Here is a 15,069-nt window from a genome sequence, read left to right as displayed (position 1 = left end):
ATTTGTAGTAGTTAAAACAGGAAATATATCAAGACCTATAGTCAACTATGTTCACTTTGTTCTTGCTTTTTACTGAGAAGCCTACTTACTACAGTACTTATATGGGGCAGGGCACATAGTTTTGGGGACCCTCCAAACTGCTGGCAGAACTGTTTCACGGTGCCTTACCCAGCAAGTCTTCTCTTGCTGCAATCACATCTATGATGTTACTCCTAGTTATTGGGGCATCATGATATTAAAGCACTAGATTTTTCTGATAATCTGTTTTAATTTTGGTGAAGACTAGTATAAACGGATGAAGGCTAGTCCCAAGGGATGAAATCAGTTGATTCTAATAAAGACAGACATAAAAAATGGTGAATTCCTTTTAGATACTATAACTATAGAGCCACTGATCTATCATATTCTAATGGAGAAAATCGAAGTTTTCACAGAATCAAATCTGGAAGTTATTAGGAGAAACGTAGCAGTGACTTAATTCTAGTCTGTTAATTTACAGGTGAGTGAGATTAGCCAAAACGTCCATTAAAAAAAAAAAAAAAAACCCAACACACCAAGAGCCACCGCATAGTATCAAATATGTTTTCCTCCTTTAACTAGTATTTTTTGCAAAAGGGTTCAGTTATGCTTTTGCTATTGTAATAAAGTCATCAAAGAACCTTTTAGTTGCCATCTTAACAAACTGTAGGGTTTTCAACTTGGTTAAAAGATTTTATAAAAACCTCAGAGACCCATACAGCTATAGACAGTATTCAACAACAAGAAACTTTTCCTTGAATATTCTATTAAATTTGGTAATACGGAGGGGAAATGCAGGTCTAATAATTTTCCCATTCATTAGGGCTTAGTCTACCAAACTAATGACAGGAGTATAATGATACGAGGAAAGGACAATATGAAGGAAAGATCTATATGCCGAAAATGGAAAGTTTGTCCATAGCTCTAACTTTAAAGAATTAAATATTAGACAAACAGAAGAAACAAGATGGTTTGCTGAGTCAAATTAAAGGCTGGGGTAACTCACATACTTCACAACTCTTATAGTCCAAGTTATGGACATGAGAGATTTCAAGACCAAAAAAAAAAAAAAAAAATCCACAAAGTAAAAAAGTTTAAATATATCATTTTGAAAAAAAAATAAATCAAGCTGATATTTCTTGGCTCTTTTTTTAAACACTTAGCCCCCACCTTGATTAAAATATCTGGGAAAAGTTACAGTGCTCCCAGTACTGGGTGGTCCGTCTGAATTCTGGAGATGGCTGACTCCTCTCCAGAGCAGCATCTTCTCCTAACTCTTGCCAACCTCCCCTCCCCCACCTCCCCTTTCAGCCACATCCATGCAGGTCTGGCCTTTACCTGTGAAGCTACTGTTCATTTCAGGAACGTCATCCTCCTCCTCGTTCTCTGCATGGGCTATGCCAGCATTTTGCATATCATTGTAGGACTTGGTTCGCTTTGGGGTCGACTGCTTGGAGCCAGACTGAAGGCTTTGCAAGGCATCCGTTGTGATCACTTTCCCACTGACTGGCTGGCTGGGAGGTTTGGGTGTCCCATAATAGTTTCCTAGGTGATGGAGAGACACATTTGCATGTTTCAAAAAGAATACTTCAGGTTTTTTTCTCTAAGACTGCACATCCAAATCGTTCAGCATACTTTAAAAAAATGAAACCGGGAAACTATAGCACACTGCATTTCACTTCTGGAATGGGGTAGTGAAGATGGCTTTGCTATGCAGATACATCCAGTGATTACAGAAGCGAAGAGGAAAGCTGTACTGTTTTAGTGCAAGGAAGCTACTAGAGCTAAAAACAAAGGAGGCTGAGCTGAACAGAAAACCTTCATTCTCATTACATTTGAATTTCAATTGGTCATCTTTTTATATATAGTCACTAGCATAATGCAGAAACTGATTTAGAATGAAGCTTACAGAAAAATAAAAATTCATGATTGCCAGCATCCTTACAAGCCTGAAAAGCAGACGTCACTTGCCCTCTTAGAGGGGGAGCCAAAGCAGTATTTTAGAAAGAGGGCAGTGAACACGCGTGGTGCCTCTTGACCCGAACAGCAGTTGGGTCACGCAGGGTGGTAACAACCCTTGCAAGCTGCAGCAGGGAGCTATGTGTCAAAGTGGCCCTTCAGAGATTATTCTCCTAGAAATGGCCCAGATTTGCTTTTCCCCACAGTGTGGTCCAAATCCCAGTATAGTGTGTCATGCGATTTTGAGTGGTACAGTAAGTATATTCTTGTATCCTATTTTTCTAATAGATGTATCCATTTTAAGTCTGCAATAGAGAAATCTAGCTAGTAAGTGATACTAGCAATACAAAGTTTCTCTTTAAAAATTAAGAGAAAAAAAAGGAATGATTTTTTTTTATCTAGAAGTTTGAAAACTCTGATTTATATCAGAAATTAAGCAACTGAATAAGCAATAGTGTTGGCAGTAACAGAAGTTTCCTGTTGAAAACTTACACTTAAAAGTAGGTTATTTTTTAAAAGTTATTTTGAAGAAAGCATTTAATAAATAGGTATGGTCCCTTATAAAAAACATGAAGGTGGGTCATGAATAATCAAAGTTTAAAAAATTAATAATCAGTAACAGTGACTTTTTCTTCCACGTGATAAAAACAGCAACATTAAAATAGCATTGATCCACTGAACACTGTACATCTCTTAGGATAAGAAGATAGGAAGTGATGCTGAATCCTTCAATAAATATAAACCAATGTTTGTAAATCCAGTAAGGCAGAATTTGAATCTAATAATAAATACTGTAAACAATACCTCTTCCCTATGAACCGACCCTATACTCTAGACTTGGTATCCAGTTACTTAACTATATAACCATGAAAGGCAAAGAAATCAAAATTTGGTCTTCATGAAATCTACAAGTGAACTGGCTTTCATTAAGCCTTATCCTTATAATTACAATTTTTAAAAAAGGATTTAGTAGTTCCTTAAAGTATTTTTTTCAATCAAATTTTTGAATATACACTTTCGTTTTCTTTGAGGGAGATATGATGCCTGTATTGGCAAAGGAACTCTGAACATAAAAATTTAAAATCACGGCAGATTAGGGGGATGATAAGATCAATTACATTAAATGCACAGGTGAAAATGCCACAAAACTCAGCATTTTGTAAAAATTCATACATACTAATAAATACACTTATTGGAAAAAAGAAGGAAAAATGGAAAAACAAAACAAACAAAAAAAAGGACATCATATGTAAATGAACCATCTCAAGTAGGAATCCTGTGAGTGCTTTCTCCTGGCTTTCACTCAGCTCGGTCAGTACAGCCCTGCCCAGAAGGTGCTCTTAAGGCTGCATGGCCCCTCTAAAGACTACAGGCTGCTAACACAGCGAGCAGGAGCCAGCGAGGAGGAGTCCGAGCACAGGCGGGCTCTCCAGCAACGAGGGTGGATCCCAGTCTATGACCCAGGCCTTCTCCCAGGGACAAGGAGGCCAAGGTGTCCACTTTTCCCTGACCAAGCACTACCTAGTGAAGGGGAGGAAAGTAAAATGGTTAACTGTTTAAAAGCTAATCTCCAACAGTGAGTGAAAAAACAGAATTCCCGTACTACTGAATTTAATTTTTTTACCATTATTATTACACAATACACATTTTAGAGTCCGACATTAAACTGAGACTAATGTCTATAAATAAGAACCCACTGCAAAGTGCAAAGACTGCTTACTTGTAAGTTTATAATCTTATAGTCATAAAATCTAGTTTCAGTGACATTAAACTAAAGTCATATTCTTAAAATTATTATCATTCAAAAATCAATGAACTCTTTGACATTCATGGTTTACAACAGAAATAAGCACCTAGAGAATAAAAGTTCTACCTACATTTGGCAAATATGTGTGCATTTTCCAATAGGTGTCTGTCCTTGGCTTTCAAGTTTGAAGTCTAAGTAAATAAATGACTAGCTGATTTATTAATGCAAGTACACAAAGTAATCCACTCATTCAGAACTGTTTCCTTTTTCTGGAAATTAGTTTAAGATTGGAGAATGACCGAGTACTTATTAGGTTCAACTATGAAATTGCTGTTAGGTATCAATCAATAGCCTAGAAGATACAGCACAGTTCAAATTTCACCGCTAATTCACTATGTGATCCTCAGACAAGACATTTTTATAAGTTTCAATAAATCTTTGCTCTTACCTTGAAATTCTAAGGGAACTTATTTTATTCCTATAGCACTGTTACAAAGATAAAATAAGAAAGAAAAAGGGCTGTGGAAATAGCGCCGTATGAAGGTCCTGGGTTTCCATCTTCAATAACACACACACACACACACACACACACACACACACTCTCTCTCTCTCTCTCTCTCTCTCTTTCTCTCTCTCTCACACACACAACCCATTTAAAGTTGGTCACTACACAAGACTGGGTAAGTGGTACCTACTACTGATGTCACGCTTCCCAGTCTGTAAGCTGTAGTCCATGCCACACTGTGTAGGAGTTAATGAAAGCCTGTGTTTACAGTGCCCAGCCCAAGAGAACTGTCCACTCTGTTCACTGCTGTAGCTAAGCAAGGAACCAGTGACCACGGAGCAAAGCCTCCCACAGTCCCTGGATGCTCAGCACTTTTGAACAAGCAGCAATGACCCTGGAGGATGACCTGACAATACACAGGACTTTCTACATGTACTGTCAGCTGTAAGGTGTCCTAGTGTGACACAAGTCCAGTGCTTTATGTTTCTCTTTGGTAAGCTTTACAGAAAAGCCTCTGTCTAATGGTAGAATGTCAGGGGCCTCACACTCTCCTTTAGAGATTTGTCTTGGGATTCCCTCTCACTTATTTTTTTAAGACATTTGATCTGGTGTCCATCATTTAAAAATGGAGTGTTTCCAACTGAAACTTAGATTCTCAGTATCATTAGAAAAACTCTTCAGGCTCTCCATGGTCTCCAGTTCTTCTATGCAATGCTGATAAGCAGACCCTGTCTCAAGCTGATCTGCCTCAACATCCTCAAGGAATCAACTCTACTGCCGGTGCTGCTCAGCTCCAGTCCAGAAGAGAACTCCATAGCTTTGCAGTACAAAGGACTGGGCATGAACAGGGGCACAATCAGAAGTATAAGAAGGGATGTACAAAAAAACCTAAGACTTCTAAAACTCCTCAGTGTTCACAAATCAACTTTTAAATTGATTCTGAGTGAATCTGTTTTAGCGCTGCACTTCTGGCCCACGAGGTTGTGATGCGGGATGGGTAACATGTGGCACGATGCCATGGGGGCTCTGAGGCTTGTAGCCAGAATCTGACCTCTTGTGTACTCTCCTACCCAATCTGCCTGGCCCCTGAGGGTTACACATCACAACAGTTACCTAAAAGAAAACTCTGCGTCTGACCAGAGGGTATACTCCAGTCTTAAAATAATCAAGCTGTGTCTAGCCCTGGCAGAAACAAAAACCTTGGAGTAAGTATGCATTGTGCACAAGAAACTGCGTGAAGGATCTATACATCACTGACTGGTGTTGAGTAAAAATCACTGGACGATTTATAAATGATTTAAAAGTTAATTGAGGTTGTTACCTGGCAAGCTACTCAGTGTCTATGATCCTTGAGCATGACTTTTCCATGATCTCAGGTTACTTAACCCAGCACATGTTTCCTGAGGAAGCCAGGCTCCCTCTCGAGTGAGACTGCGCTCTCCTGCTATCTTCAGAACTGGCTCTATGATAAAACCCAACAGAGGTGGTGGCTTGGGAGGGAAGGCCAGGGGAGAAGAGGGGAAGGCACTGCTGGCCCTAATTAACAGAATCATTCTTTGGCCATGGAAAAGCCAAAGAAAATATTTTCTGACATATATTTAAAAATTAATGAGGACTGCAAATCAATATTTAGAGCTTTATAAAATATTCAAGGAAGACTGTAACCCTAGATTTTAAGTAAGAATGAATCAAATCTCAAGAATGAATGGCCCCTCAATGTGTGCAACACTAGCACTCATTCATTCATTTCCTTACAGAGAATCTTTATACTATATAGGTGCTCTGCTAAGCACTGGAAAGAAAACTTCACTAGAGGCCGCTCCTCACAATGGCTCTATGTCACACATCATTTCTCTCAACCTTGAATGTGCAAGCTTAATTGTATATGAAACGCACATGGTGATTCAGCGGGGGGGGGGGGGGCTGCGAGTTGCTCTTCTTAGGAAGGATGCAGGAGCTGCTGGTGCTCTTTGAGAGGAACTCTCCCCTCCTGTGCAAACGAGAAACACCGAGGTCCAGAGCACCAGGAAAGCCTCTTGTCAGGTCACATGCTCGATCCATGCTAGTCCAGGGCAAAGGGGGAGGTTGCTGGAGTCCTGTTCTTTGGCAGGACTATTTTCTTCCAACAGGACAGTTTTCCAAAGTGAGCAGGAGACCAATGATGGTTCTTACCATCATTGGTGGAAATCAAGCGCACACATTTCAGTGGCAGAGTGTCACCCCTAGGGGGCAAAAAGAGCTCTCCTTTCCTTTATGGAGAGGGGTTTATAAAATGCTTACTCTCTTCAGTGTGTAGGCTCACTCATCTGAATGCAGACCGCAGCACAGCTGCTCCAGGTGTGCCTGCATGCCCTGGGTGACTTGGCCTGGCCTCTCTCCAGGTACCTTTTGCTCTTCTGGCTCAGAGCCTTCTGGGCTTTGGTGCTCAGCCCACACATGGAATCAGCCCCTCCTCATCTCGCAGCTCTTGGATCCGCCCCTGGCCCCACTAACCACCTGCCATCCACGGGGGAAATATATCTGACCTCTAACTAGTTGTGTTTGGGCTGGGATGTGACTCAAGGATAGCACATTTGCCTAGCAAGCAAGAGACTTAGTACCAAAGAAGTAAAGGGGAGGTGGGAGAAGGGGTAGGTGTGGCTTTTACTGTATTAGTTCCTATGTGTTAACAGGGAAACATGCAACTCCCCTCCCTAATGCCTTTGCTGTGCTGACCAGACTGTTCACTTAATCTGCATCTGTCTTCATCCTTACACTATAAGCTCCATGAGGACACACCTGTTTTTCTGCACCTGTATTCCCAGGCCTTACACAGTACTATGCACGTATCATCACATGAGAGTTTTTTTCAGAACAAGTAAATGAGTAAGTAGAGATGGCACATGTGAATTGCAGCCTGGGATTTGGTTTTCACCAGTGTGACTCATGGCAGTTTCTCTCCACCCATTGGTTACCACAGATCTGTGTTACTTTGCTTTGCTACTCACTTGTTCAAAATGTGATGGCATCACCCATATATATCTCATTCCTTTCTCTTTACAGCTCCTTTCCCTCCACCTGCAAAATCATCATTTGCATGCAGAGAAAAACAAACCAATGTCCTATAATTAGGGATTTATCTTTGTGACTACAAGACTGAGGATGAGGATAATGGTATTAGTAACACTCTTACAGAAATGGCATCAATATTCCTATTTTCAGATGAAACTAAGATTACTATAATTCATGAATGATGACTGACATCAATGCACAGATACTGGCTGCCTCCAGTATCTATCCCCTGAACTCCAGAAATCCATAGAGATCTCTGCACAGGGAATGAAAAATCACTTCCCTGGCCCCAGCCTTCCCATCTGCATATGCAGGGCAACAGCCAATGACAGCACAGATTTCATTTGGTTACTTTCATTATCAACAGAGAACATTCGGGTAGAGTTTGCCAACAGAGCTTATCACAACAGAAGGCTCCCAGAGCCTGCCAAAGAACAGGACTCCAGACGGTCTCATTTTCCTCAATGACAAACAAGAACTCACTTCATCTCTGTTACGTCTCTGTGTCCCCCAAAAGTATAACACTGGCAACTGTTTTTCTGCAGATCTTCTAGGAAGCAACATAATAACATTACTGAATGCTGAAAACCCTTTCCTAATTAACATGCAGAAATATGCAACTCGTAATTCCACTCTGAAATGTCACCCTGGCACTACACTTCTACGCTAAAGGAAAATCTTCGCAATGCTCAAAATGTATAATCAGATTCCTCTCCACAGAGGCAACTGCAAAACAGGCATATTTGGAATCTTCCCCACTAACTAGTTCATCCCTTGTGAGTTTTCTTCTAGAGAACTTCCAACCGCTGGCAGAGGCAGCAACCTGCCTTGCAGAGTGAAAATGTCAGCAGGAGAAAAAAAAAAGAGGAAAATAAGGCAAAAGGGAGATGGTACAGTTGATTTATTTCAAGTAGTGTATCAAATAAATTAGTTCAGTGCACAATTAGGGAGCTGGGCCAAGGAATTTGTTATCTTTTCTGCAGAAATGAGGAGCTGGCTCAAACTGCAAAGCAGAGAGCAGTGACAAAGTCTCCTAAGAACTCCTGTGTCTGGTGAGGAATGATGGGAAGTCCTTAGCAAGAAGGATTTGCTGTGGCAGTAAATACACAGTACTGCCCACAAGGACAGGAGTTTCATGATGCAGGCCCCCTGCCCCCTCCCTGAAGCTATGGTATTTCTTATCTTAATAAATGGTACCGCATCTGTATTGGTGCAGAGACCAAGAGGTATCCCAGGAGGATTACTGTTACTAGTCTCTTCTACCTCATTCTCATGATAATCAATACACATCCCCAAATATTTACAATTACCCACATGGCTCCAGACACAATCAGCTCTTTGCCACCACCACCAGGCAGCCAAAAGTCAATTCCAACTTCAGTAGCCAGATCCAATCTATGGCCTTGTGTTTTGAATTCTGATTTGCTGCACCTACAATCTAATCACAGCTCACCTGTCAGCTTTCTTCTCAATGTCTACTTTTAGGGGTGAAGTCTCAAACTGGTTTCTCTCCAGATCTCAGCCTCCACTCTGAAATCTAACCTTGCCACTCTAAGTCTGAGGTGAGCAGTGGGCCTGAGAAAAAATCTGAAGGTGATCGGGCTTTGATGACTTACTGGTTCACTCTTCTTGTCATATCGCATGTCCCAGAATGTCCCCTCAAAAGAAGACTGACATTCCTCAACAGCGATATCCTCTTTCGGAAGATTCAAAATTCAGTTTTTGCAAAGAGCTTACCTCCAGATTTACTTTGCTGTGTGCAGCTGGATGGCAAGAAAGGAGAGGGTCTTCCGAGGCTTCCTTCTGGGCAGCAGGATGGCTTTCGTTCTAACGTGGCCCTGGAACTCAGCTGCACTGACCACGTGTGGCTCCCCAAGCATAAGGAGCTTATGTATTACATGCTGTTTAACTTAAAACCCAGCTGCTCGGAGCCAGAACCCCATGTAGCTAATGGGTACCACAATGGGTTGCTGAGAATATCAAGCTCCTCTGGCCCAGAGCAGACCGCACTGGTCCTACAGGAAGTCAGCCATGGCACACTCACTTCCCTCTGGCAGGCATCTTCCCCACCACTTCTCTGGACTCAGCTCAAACACTGCTCCAGAGCTGCTCACTGCTCTTCCACAGGTGCCTTCTCTCCCTGGGGGCTTGCTGAGAGGCTGAGGCAGTAACCTAGAGTTTCCTTTCAAGACAATTTGTTTTTCTTAAAATGATTTACATTTATGTGTCCCACCTGCCTGTGGCACTGTAGAGTACCGACCCTGAGGCCAGAGGGACTGGTTGTGAGTCTCAGCTTGTATTTGGCTCTCCATGTGAATAACAGCAAAAGTCACTGGCATCTCTGAGAGTCCAGTTGCTCTTTTGTAAAATGAGCTTGCATTAAGCAGGACCTGCCATACAGACTAGGTAGGAGATTTAAATAAAACGGCAGGGCGAATGTCTCTGAGAACACTCAGCACATAGTAGGTATTGCACAAAGCTAGCAAAAATAGTAACTACTACATATAGGCACCCTCTAAGGCAGAACAGCTTTGTCTTCTGTCCTACACATCATATCTGTGGCCTGGAGAGAAAATTAGTACACAACAAATACTCAACACAAACTTTTCATTCATTAAAGGGCTTTAGCACTGCAAAGCTCAGGCACAAGAATTACTTGCAGAATTTAAAACTAGCCTGGGAAACACAGGAAGACCCTGTCTCAAAGGAAATCACACTACCTGACATACACACTGCCAGAAATGGACCCTTAATGGTGTACCTGGTTATTTGTATAAGGATCCCTATAGCAGGATCGTGAGGTAGGGACCATCCTAAATGCCCACCTGCAAAGGACTGGCTCGGTAAAGTAAGCATGTCCACATACAGTACTTGGACACTAAACAGCATTTATAAAGAAGAAGGTAAAACTGGTATGGCATAATGTGAAAAGATCTCCAAGGAATATTAAGTGCAAAGAGCAGGAATAACGTGAAATACACACGAATATCTATGCGATGTACATAGGTTTTGTGAACATTTGCATTAGATTGTTAAACAATCCTACCTACAGGGAAGAGAACAAGCAACTTGGCCTTACATATTCTAACCTCTTGGTTGTGGGGGTTATTCTATCAGCATGTTAACTTTCCATTACTATAACAAAATATTTGAGATAATCCATTTTTTAAAAAAGACAGTTTCATTCTGGCTCACAGTCTCAGGGGATCCAGTCCACAAACAATTAAGCCTTTTGCTTTGGGCTGGTGGCGAAGCAACTCATCACTGTGGGAAACAGATGATGGAGTAGTCTGCTCAGATCACTTGGCCAGAGAGGAGAGAGGAGGCACCGGCATCTTGATGCCCCTTGAAAGGGCACAACCCTCACAGGACCGGAACCCTTCCAACTAGGCCTTGTGTCTTAAAGATTCTGCTGCCTGCCAACAGTGCCAAGGGCTGGGAGACCATGCCCAAGCCTTTGTGAGCTACTTCCCCATGCCACAGCATCAAGCACCTTTATGACTTTCCCTCAGAATTTTACAAGACTTTGTGTTAAAGAGTGTTCTCTGGTGTGGTGCTAGATGAATTTTTTCCTCTCTGGGCTTGGTAGAGGCCAAGAGAAAGAAAGTCAGTAAGGTGAAAAGATGGTCAGCCCCCATGAAGTAACGTGTTTCACTGCCAAATCTGCTGGTTTGCCTGCTAGAAAGAGGATGGGAGTCCACGGTGGCAGCAATTTAGTATGTAAACATGCTAGTTGATACTGAAGGAAAGGTTACATGTATATTAAGCACTCGGCTAAGCCCTTTCCATGGCTGTCTCATTTAGTCTGCCTTGTAGGAAGTCCTCAGATTATCCTCATTTTACCAAAGGGAAAATGGAGACATGGGACATTAAGTCACTTGCCAGAGGACACACGGCTCCCCAGCAGAGGGCTTGTGACAAAACCCAGGACGTTCTCCTTAGTGTCCACAGCAGATGCAATCGAGGGCTGGGCTGGGGAGGCTGGGCAGAGGACCCTGTCGGCACTACTCTCAGGATAGTATCTGACATTTAACAAAAATTTCACTTTGCTGTCTCTCTGCTTGCATGAGTCAACACAGTATACCCCAGATGGTTCCAAGAAGTTATGAGCCAGCTCACAGGGTAGAGAAATTAAACCACGAAAAGGTCAAAGGCTGAACACTGCATAGGCAAATCCGTAAAAAGTAGAGAGGATTAACTTGAGACACAGGAAGGCTCTAAAATAATCAACCAGCATTCACAAAAAGAGAGTCTTATTTAAGACAAGCTGATATTTTCTGAAAAATATTTACTTCTCTATTCCTATGTATCCGGAACTTAGGCTTAAGTACTAATTGGTTATTTGTTACAGCCAGGATATTCTTGGGATTTTCAGGAAAGAGTGCAGGATCTGAAAGTCAAACAGAGCGGGCTTCCTGATCCAGCATGGTCACTTACTGCTCTTGGTCTCCGCATTCTCACCCAAAGAGTCAGTAAAAGGAACAGCTACTCTTGTTGCAGGATGAATTAATTGAGAAAAAGAAACTACTCAGCCTATATATAATCTGTGACACAAACACTGAATATAGTCTCTCTCTGAAGTCTTTCTCCAAATAAAATTGTTGATAAAATCGTCAGCCTTCTGCTTCCCACCCTATACTCTTTTGTTTCACCTCCCAGAAATGGAAACCAACACTGTGTGTTTCGGAGTTCCTGCTCCTCCGACTGAGTCAGATAAGAACAATTCAGAATCTTCTAACCAAGATGGGTCTGCACTTGCCTCACTGAAGACGTGGTGATTTCAGGCAGATTCAAATGGACAGGAAACTCCTCATGCCCGCTCCAGCCCCTTCCCTTCCTCACTGTACTCCCGGACCCTCATCCGCCCAGCAACCAGCCAGTCACCTTCATTTCCTACTGATATTTAGCAACAGGTTCATAACCAACTACTTGATGAACCCCTAAATACCGTTCCATGTATGTTTACAATTTGGATCAGGCTATCCATGTGACCTTCTTCCCCCAGAGACCATCATACCAGTAACTACAGACCTAAAATTCATGACTACTTGACTTTTAGCCACAGGTGTATACTGGGAGCTTTCATCACATCAAAGTTATGCTATTTCAAATAAAATAATAATCGACTTCCTATTTATCTTTTAAATCCAATATTTAAAATGCCCTTGTGATTATATAGTACATCCAAATTTTTGAGTTTATACATATAACTAATCAAATTAATAATCTTAGTTACTACATTATATTATACCATTTCTCTCTCATGAAAGAACACGCTAAACGATAATCAAACTACAGTAGTCTTCAGAAAATAACATTTGGAAGATATACAAATGACCAAGCAAGAAAAATATAAAACCTCAACATCATTAATCTCAAAACTGCAAATCAAAACTACAACACGAATACATCTCATTTCAGTTAGAATGGCTATTATTGAAAAGACCAAAAATAACAAATGCTAGCGAAGACATGGAGATAAGATCTTTTATATACTGAATATAAGTTAGTACAGCCATGATGGAAAACAGTATTGAATTTCTTTGAAAGCTAGAAACAGAGCCATTTAGCAATTCTACTACATACTCGATACCCAAAGGAAAATATAACATTGTATTAAAGGTGTAACTATATTCTCATGCTTATCACTACTCACAAAAAAGTAAGAATATGGAATCAATCTAGATATCCAGGGGCAGAAGACTGGATAAAGAAAATGGAATTTGTATATGCAATAGAATATTATTCAGCCAGAAAAAACAAAACCCTCTCACTGGTAGTAGCACGGATAAGCATGAAGCTACATGTTACATACGTAAGTCAGGCTCACAAGATATGAGCTTTATGCTATCACCTTTTCGAAAACTACAACTTTGTGAAACTTACAGAAGGAGAGCATAGACAGTGACAAGAGAGGCTGAGAAGGATACTGAGGAGGACAGAGGAGAGGACAGCTCATGGGAAGAAGGATAACGCTGGAGAGAAAGAATCATCACTAATGTTCTGTTCAACAGCAGGGTAACTAACTGTATTAGGCAAAATTAATTACATACTTCAAAATAGTGGAGAGGATTTCAAATATTCCTGACAAGGAAATGATAACTGTTGTGGTGATAAATATGCCAATTACTCAGGTCAGGCCATTATACATTTTATACATGTAATGCAAACCAAGTAACTTACACATGCACATACACGACTGTGATGTTAATTAAAATCTTAAAAAATTAAAAATCAATTTAGATAAATATTTATGAAAAACCAGTTCAATAAAACAAAATACAAAAATATATAAATAAGGAAAATGCAACTTTCTTCCCATATTTGGTTTGGGCCTAGTAATCCCACATGTGGGATTTCAGCCTACATTATAGTTTTACATGTGTGAAATGATATATGCTCATGTTATTAAATACAGCAGCACTCTGACAGATCAAAATTTGAAAATAACCCAAGTGCTTTTCTAAAAGGAACTAGCTACATAAATTATGATATACTTGTTATAGTTTGTGTCGAGATGTCCCCCCAAAGCCTCATATAGTCATGGGAGTGGGCTTCTAGAGTTTGTGATTGATTCTCAGTCCAATGCTGGGATTATGAGTGTGAGTGCTACACCCAGCCTGAGGTAGGTAGACAGCATACAACATAAGGGAGGCAAAGAGGCCTGGTTGCATGCTCTTCTCCTTCTTGCTCATTGCTTTTGCTGTCTCCCTCTGCCATAAATGTTTGCCCTCCACCATGTGCCACCGCCTTGGAGCCAGCCAATTATGGAATGAAACCTTCATAAACTGTGAGCTACATAAACCTTTCCTTCCTTCCTTTTGGGTGTTAGATATTTTGTTTCAGCAGTGAGAGACAAGTAACCAAAACAGTACTCACACAAAGGAATCATACAAAGAAGAATAGAAGTGCTCTGTACTGAACTGCAAAGACCTACCAAAAGACAAAGTTAAACAATAATAACAAGATACCAAGCAGTGTGTACTGTACAAGCAGGCAAGAAATAAAAGCACATACATGTGTATACATTTATATTTAAATAAAGAAACTTCAGAAAAGTAATTAGAAAACACCAGTTGTAAGCAACATAGCTTATAATATTAAGTTGGAAATTTAGCAAAAGGGAAACAGGTAATTGAATATTACTTATTCAATATTATAAAAATATTTTCTTGTATGACCTATGTAAGTATATCTACATAAATGTATTTTCTACTAAAGTACATTAAAACTAACTAGTAAAAACAATGGTATTTCATTCCTTAAAAATTAATGCTCTACCTATAGGATCACATTTTATCATTACCTATGATTCTTCTTCCTCTTCTGTAGAGTATCATGTAGTATGTTTATATTAAACCATAAAGTATATATATTTAAATTAATAAACTAAAAGAGAACACTTCTGGAGAAAGATAAATCACCTATTCCCAGTATTTTAGTATTTTCCCCATAGCAAGGAGCCCTGTGATCTATCATTATATGTTTAGGCCCCTGAGTCCTGAACACATTTTGCCCGGAAGGCTGGGTTCCTGGGCTGTCCAGGTCAGCCATGTGCCTCACCTTCATAGGTGCCAACTTCCAGAAGAGTCCCACTCTGCTCAAGGTCCAAGAACTCCTTCACAGTCAGAAAATTGTAATCCACACCAGGCACTTCTCCTTCTCTGGGAGATCGGGTTGTGCCTGTAGCAGAAAAGACAAAGAGATAGAAGAAGCCATCAGTCTACCAGAACAGGAAGTTCCACATGCAGGTGCAATTAACCTAACCTGCTCAGTAAGCCAACTTATC

The 15,069-nt window shown here is 40.7% G+C and overlaps 1 protein-coding gene across 25 annotated transcripts in view; it reads right to left on the bottom strand.

Moving 5' to 3' along the window:
* The window catches only part of Magi1 (membrane associated guanylate kinase, WW and PDZ domain containing 1), a 589,708-nt gene that overhangs the window by 109,479 nt on the left and 465,160 nt on the right, over nucleotides 1-15,069 (bottom strand). For all 25 annotated transcript variants that reach the window (XM_063257099.1, XM_063257101.1, XM_063257105.1 and 22 more), the window contains 2 exons: nucleotides 14,844-14,963; nucleotides 1,357-1,563 (listed from right to left, as the gene is read on the bottom strand). In XM_063257099.1, coding sequence (XP_063113169.1) covers nucleotides 1,357-1,563; nucleotides 14,844-14,963 — 327 coding nt within the window. The remainder of the gene's footprint in view (nucleotides 1-1,356; nucleotides 1,564-14,843; nucleotides 14,964-15,069) is intronic.

Source organism: Cavia porcellus, unplaced genomic scaffold (genome assembly GCF_034190915.1).
Source record: "Cavia porcellus strain 051 isolate PalLab524CR breed Dunkin Hartley unplaced genomic scaffold, mCavPor4.1 scaffold_10, whole genome shotgun sequence".
NCBI lineage: Eukaryota > Metazoa > Chordata > Mammalia > Rodentia > Caviidae > Cavia > Cavia porcellus.
Note: the sequence above shows the minus strand (reverse complement) of the source record. Positions and strands in the feature narration are given on the sequence as shown.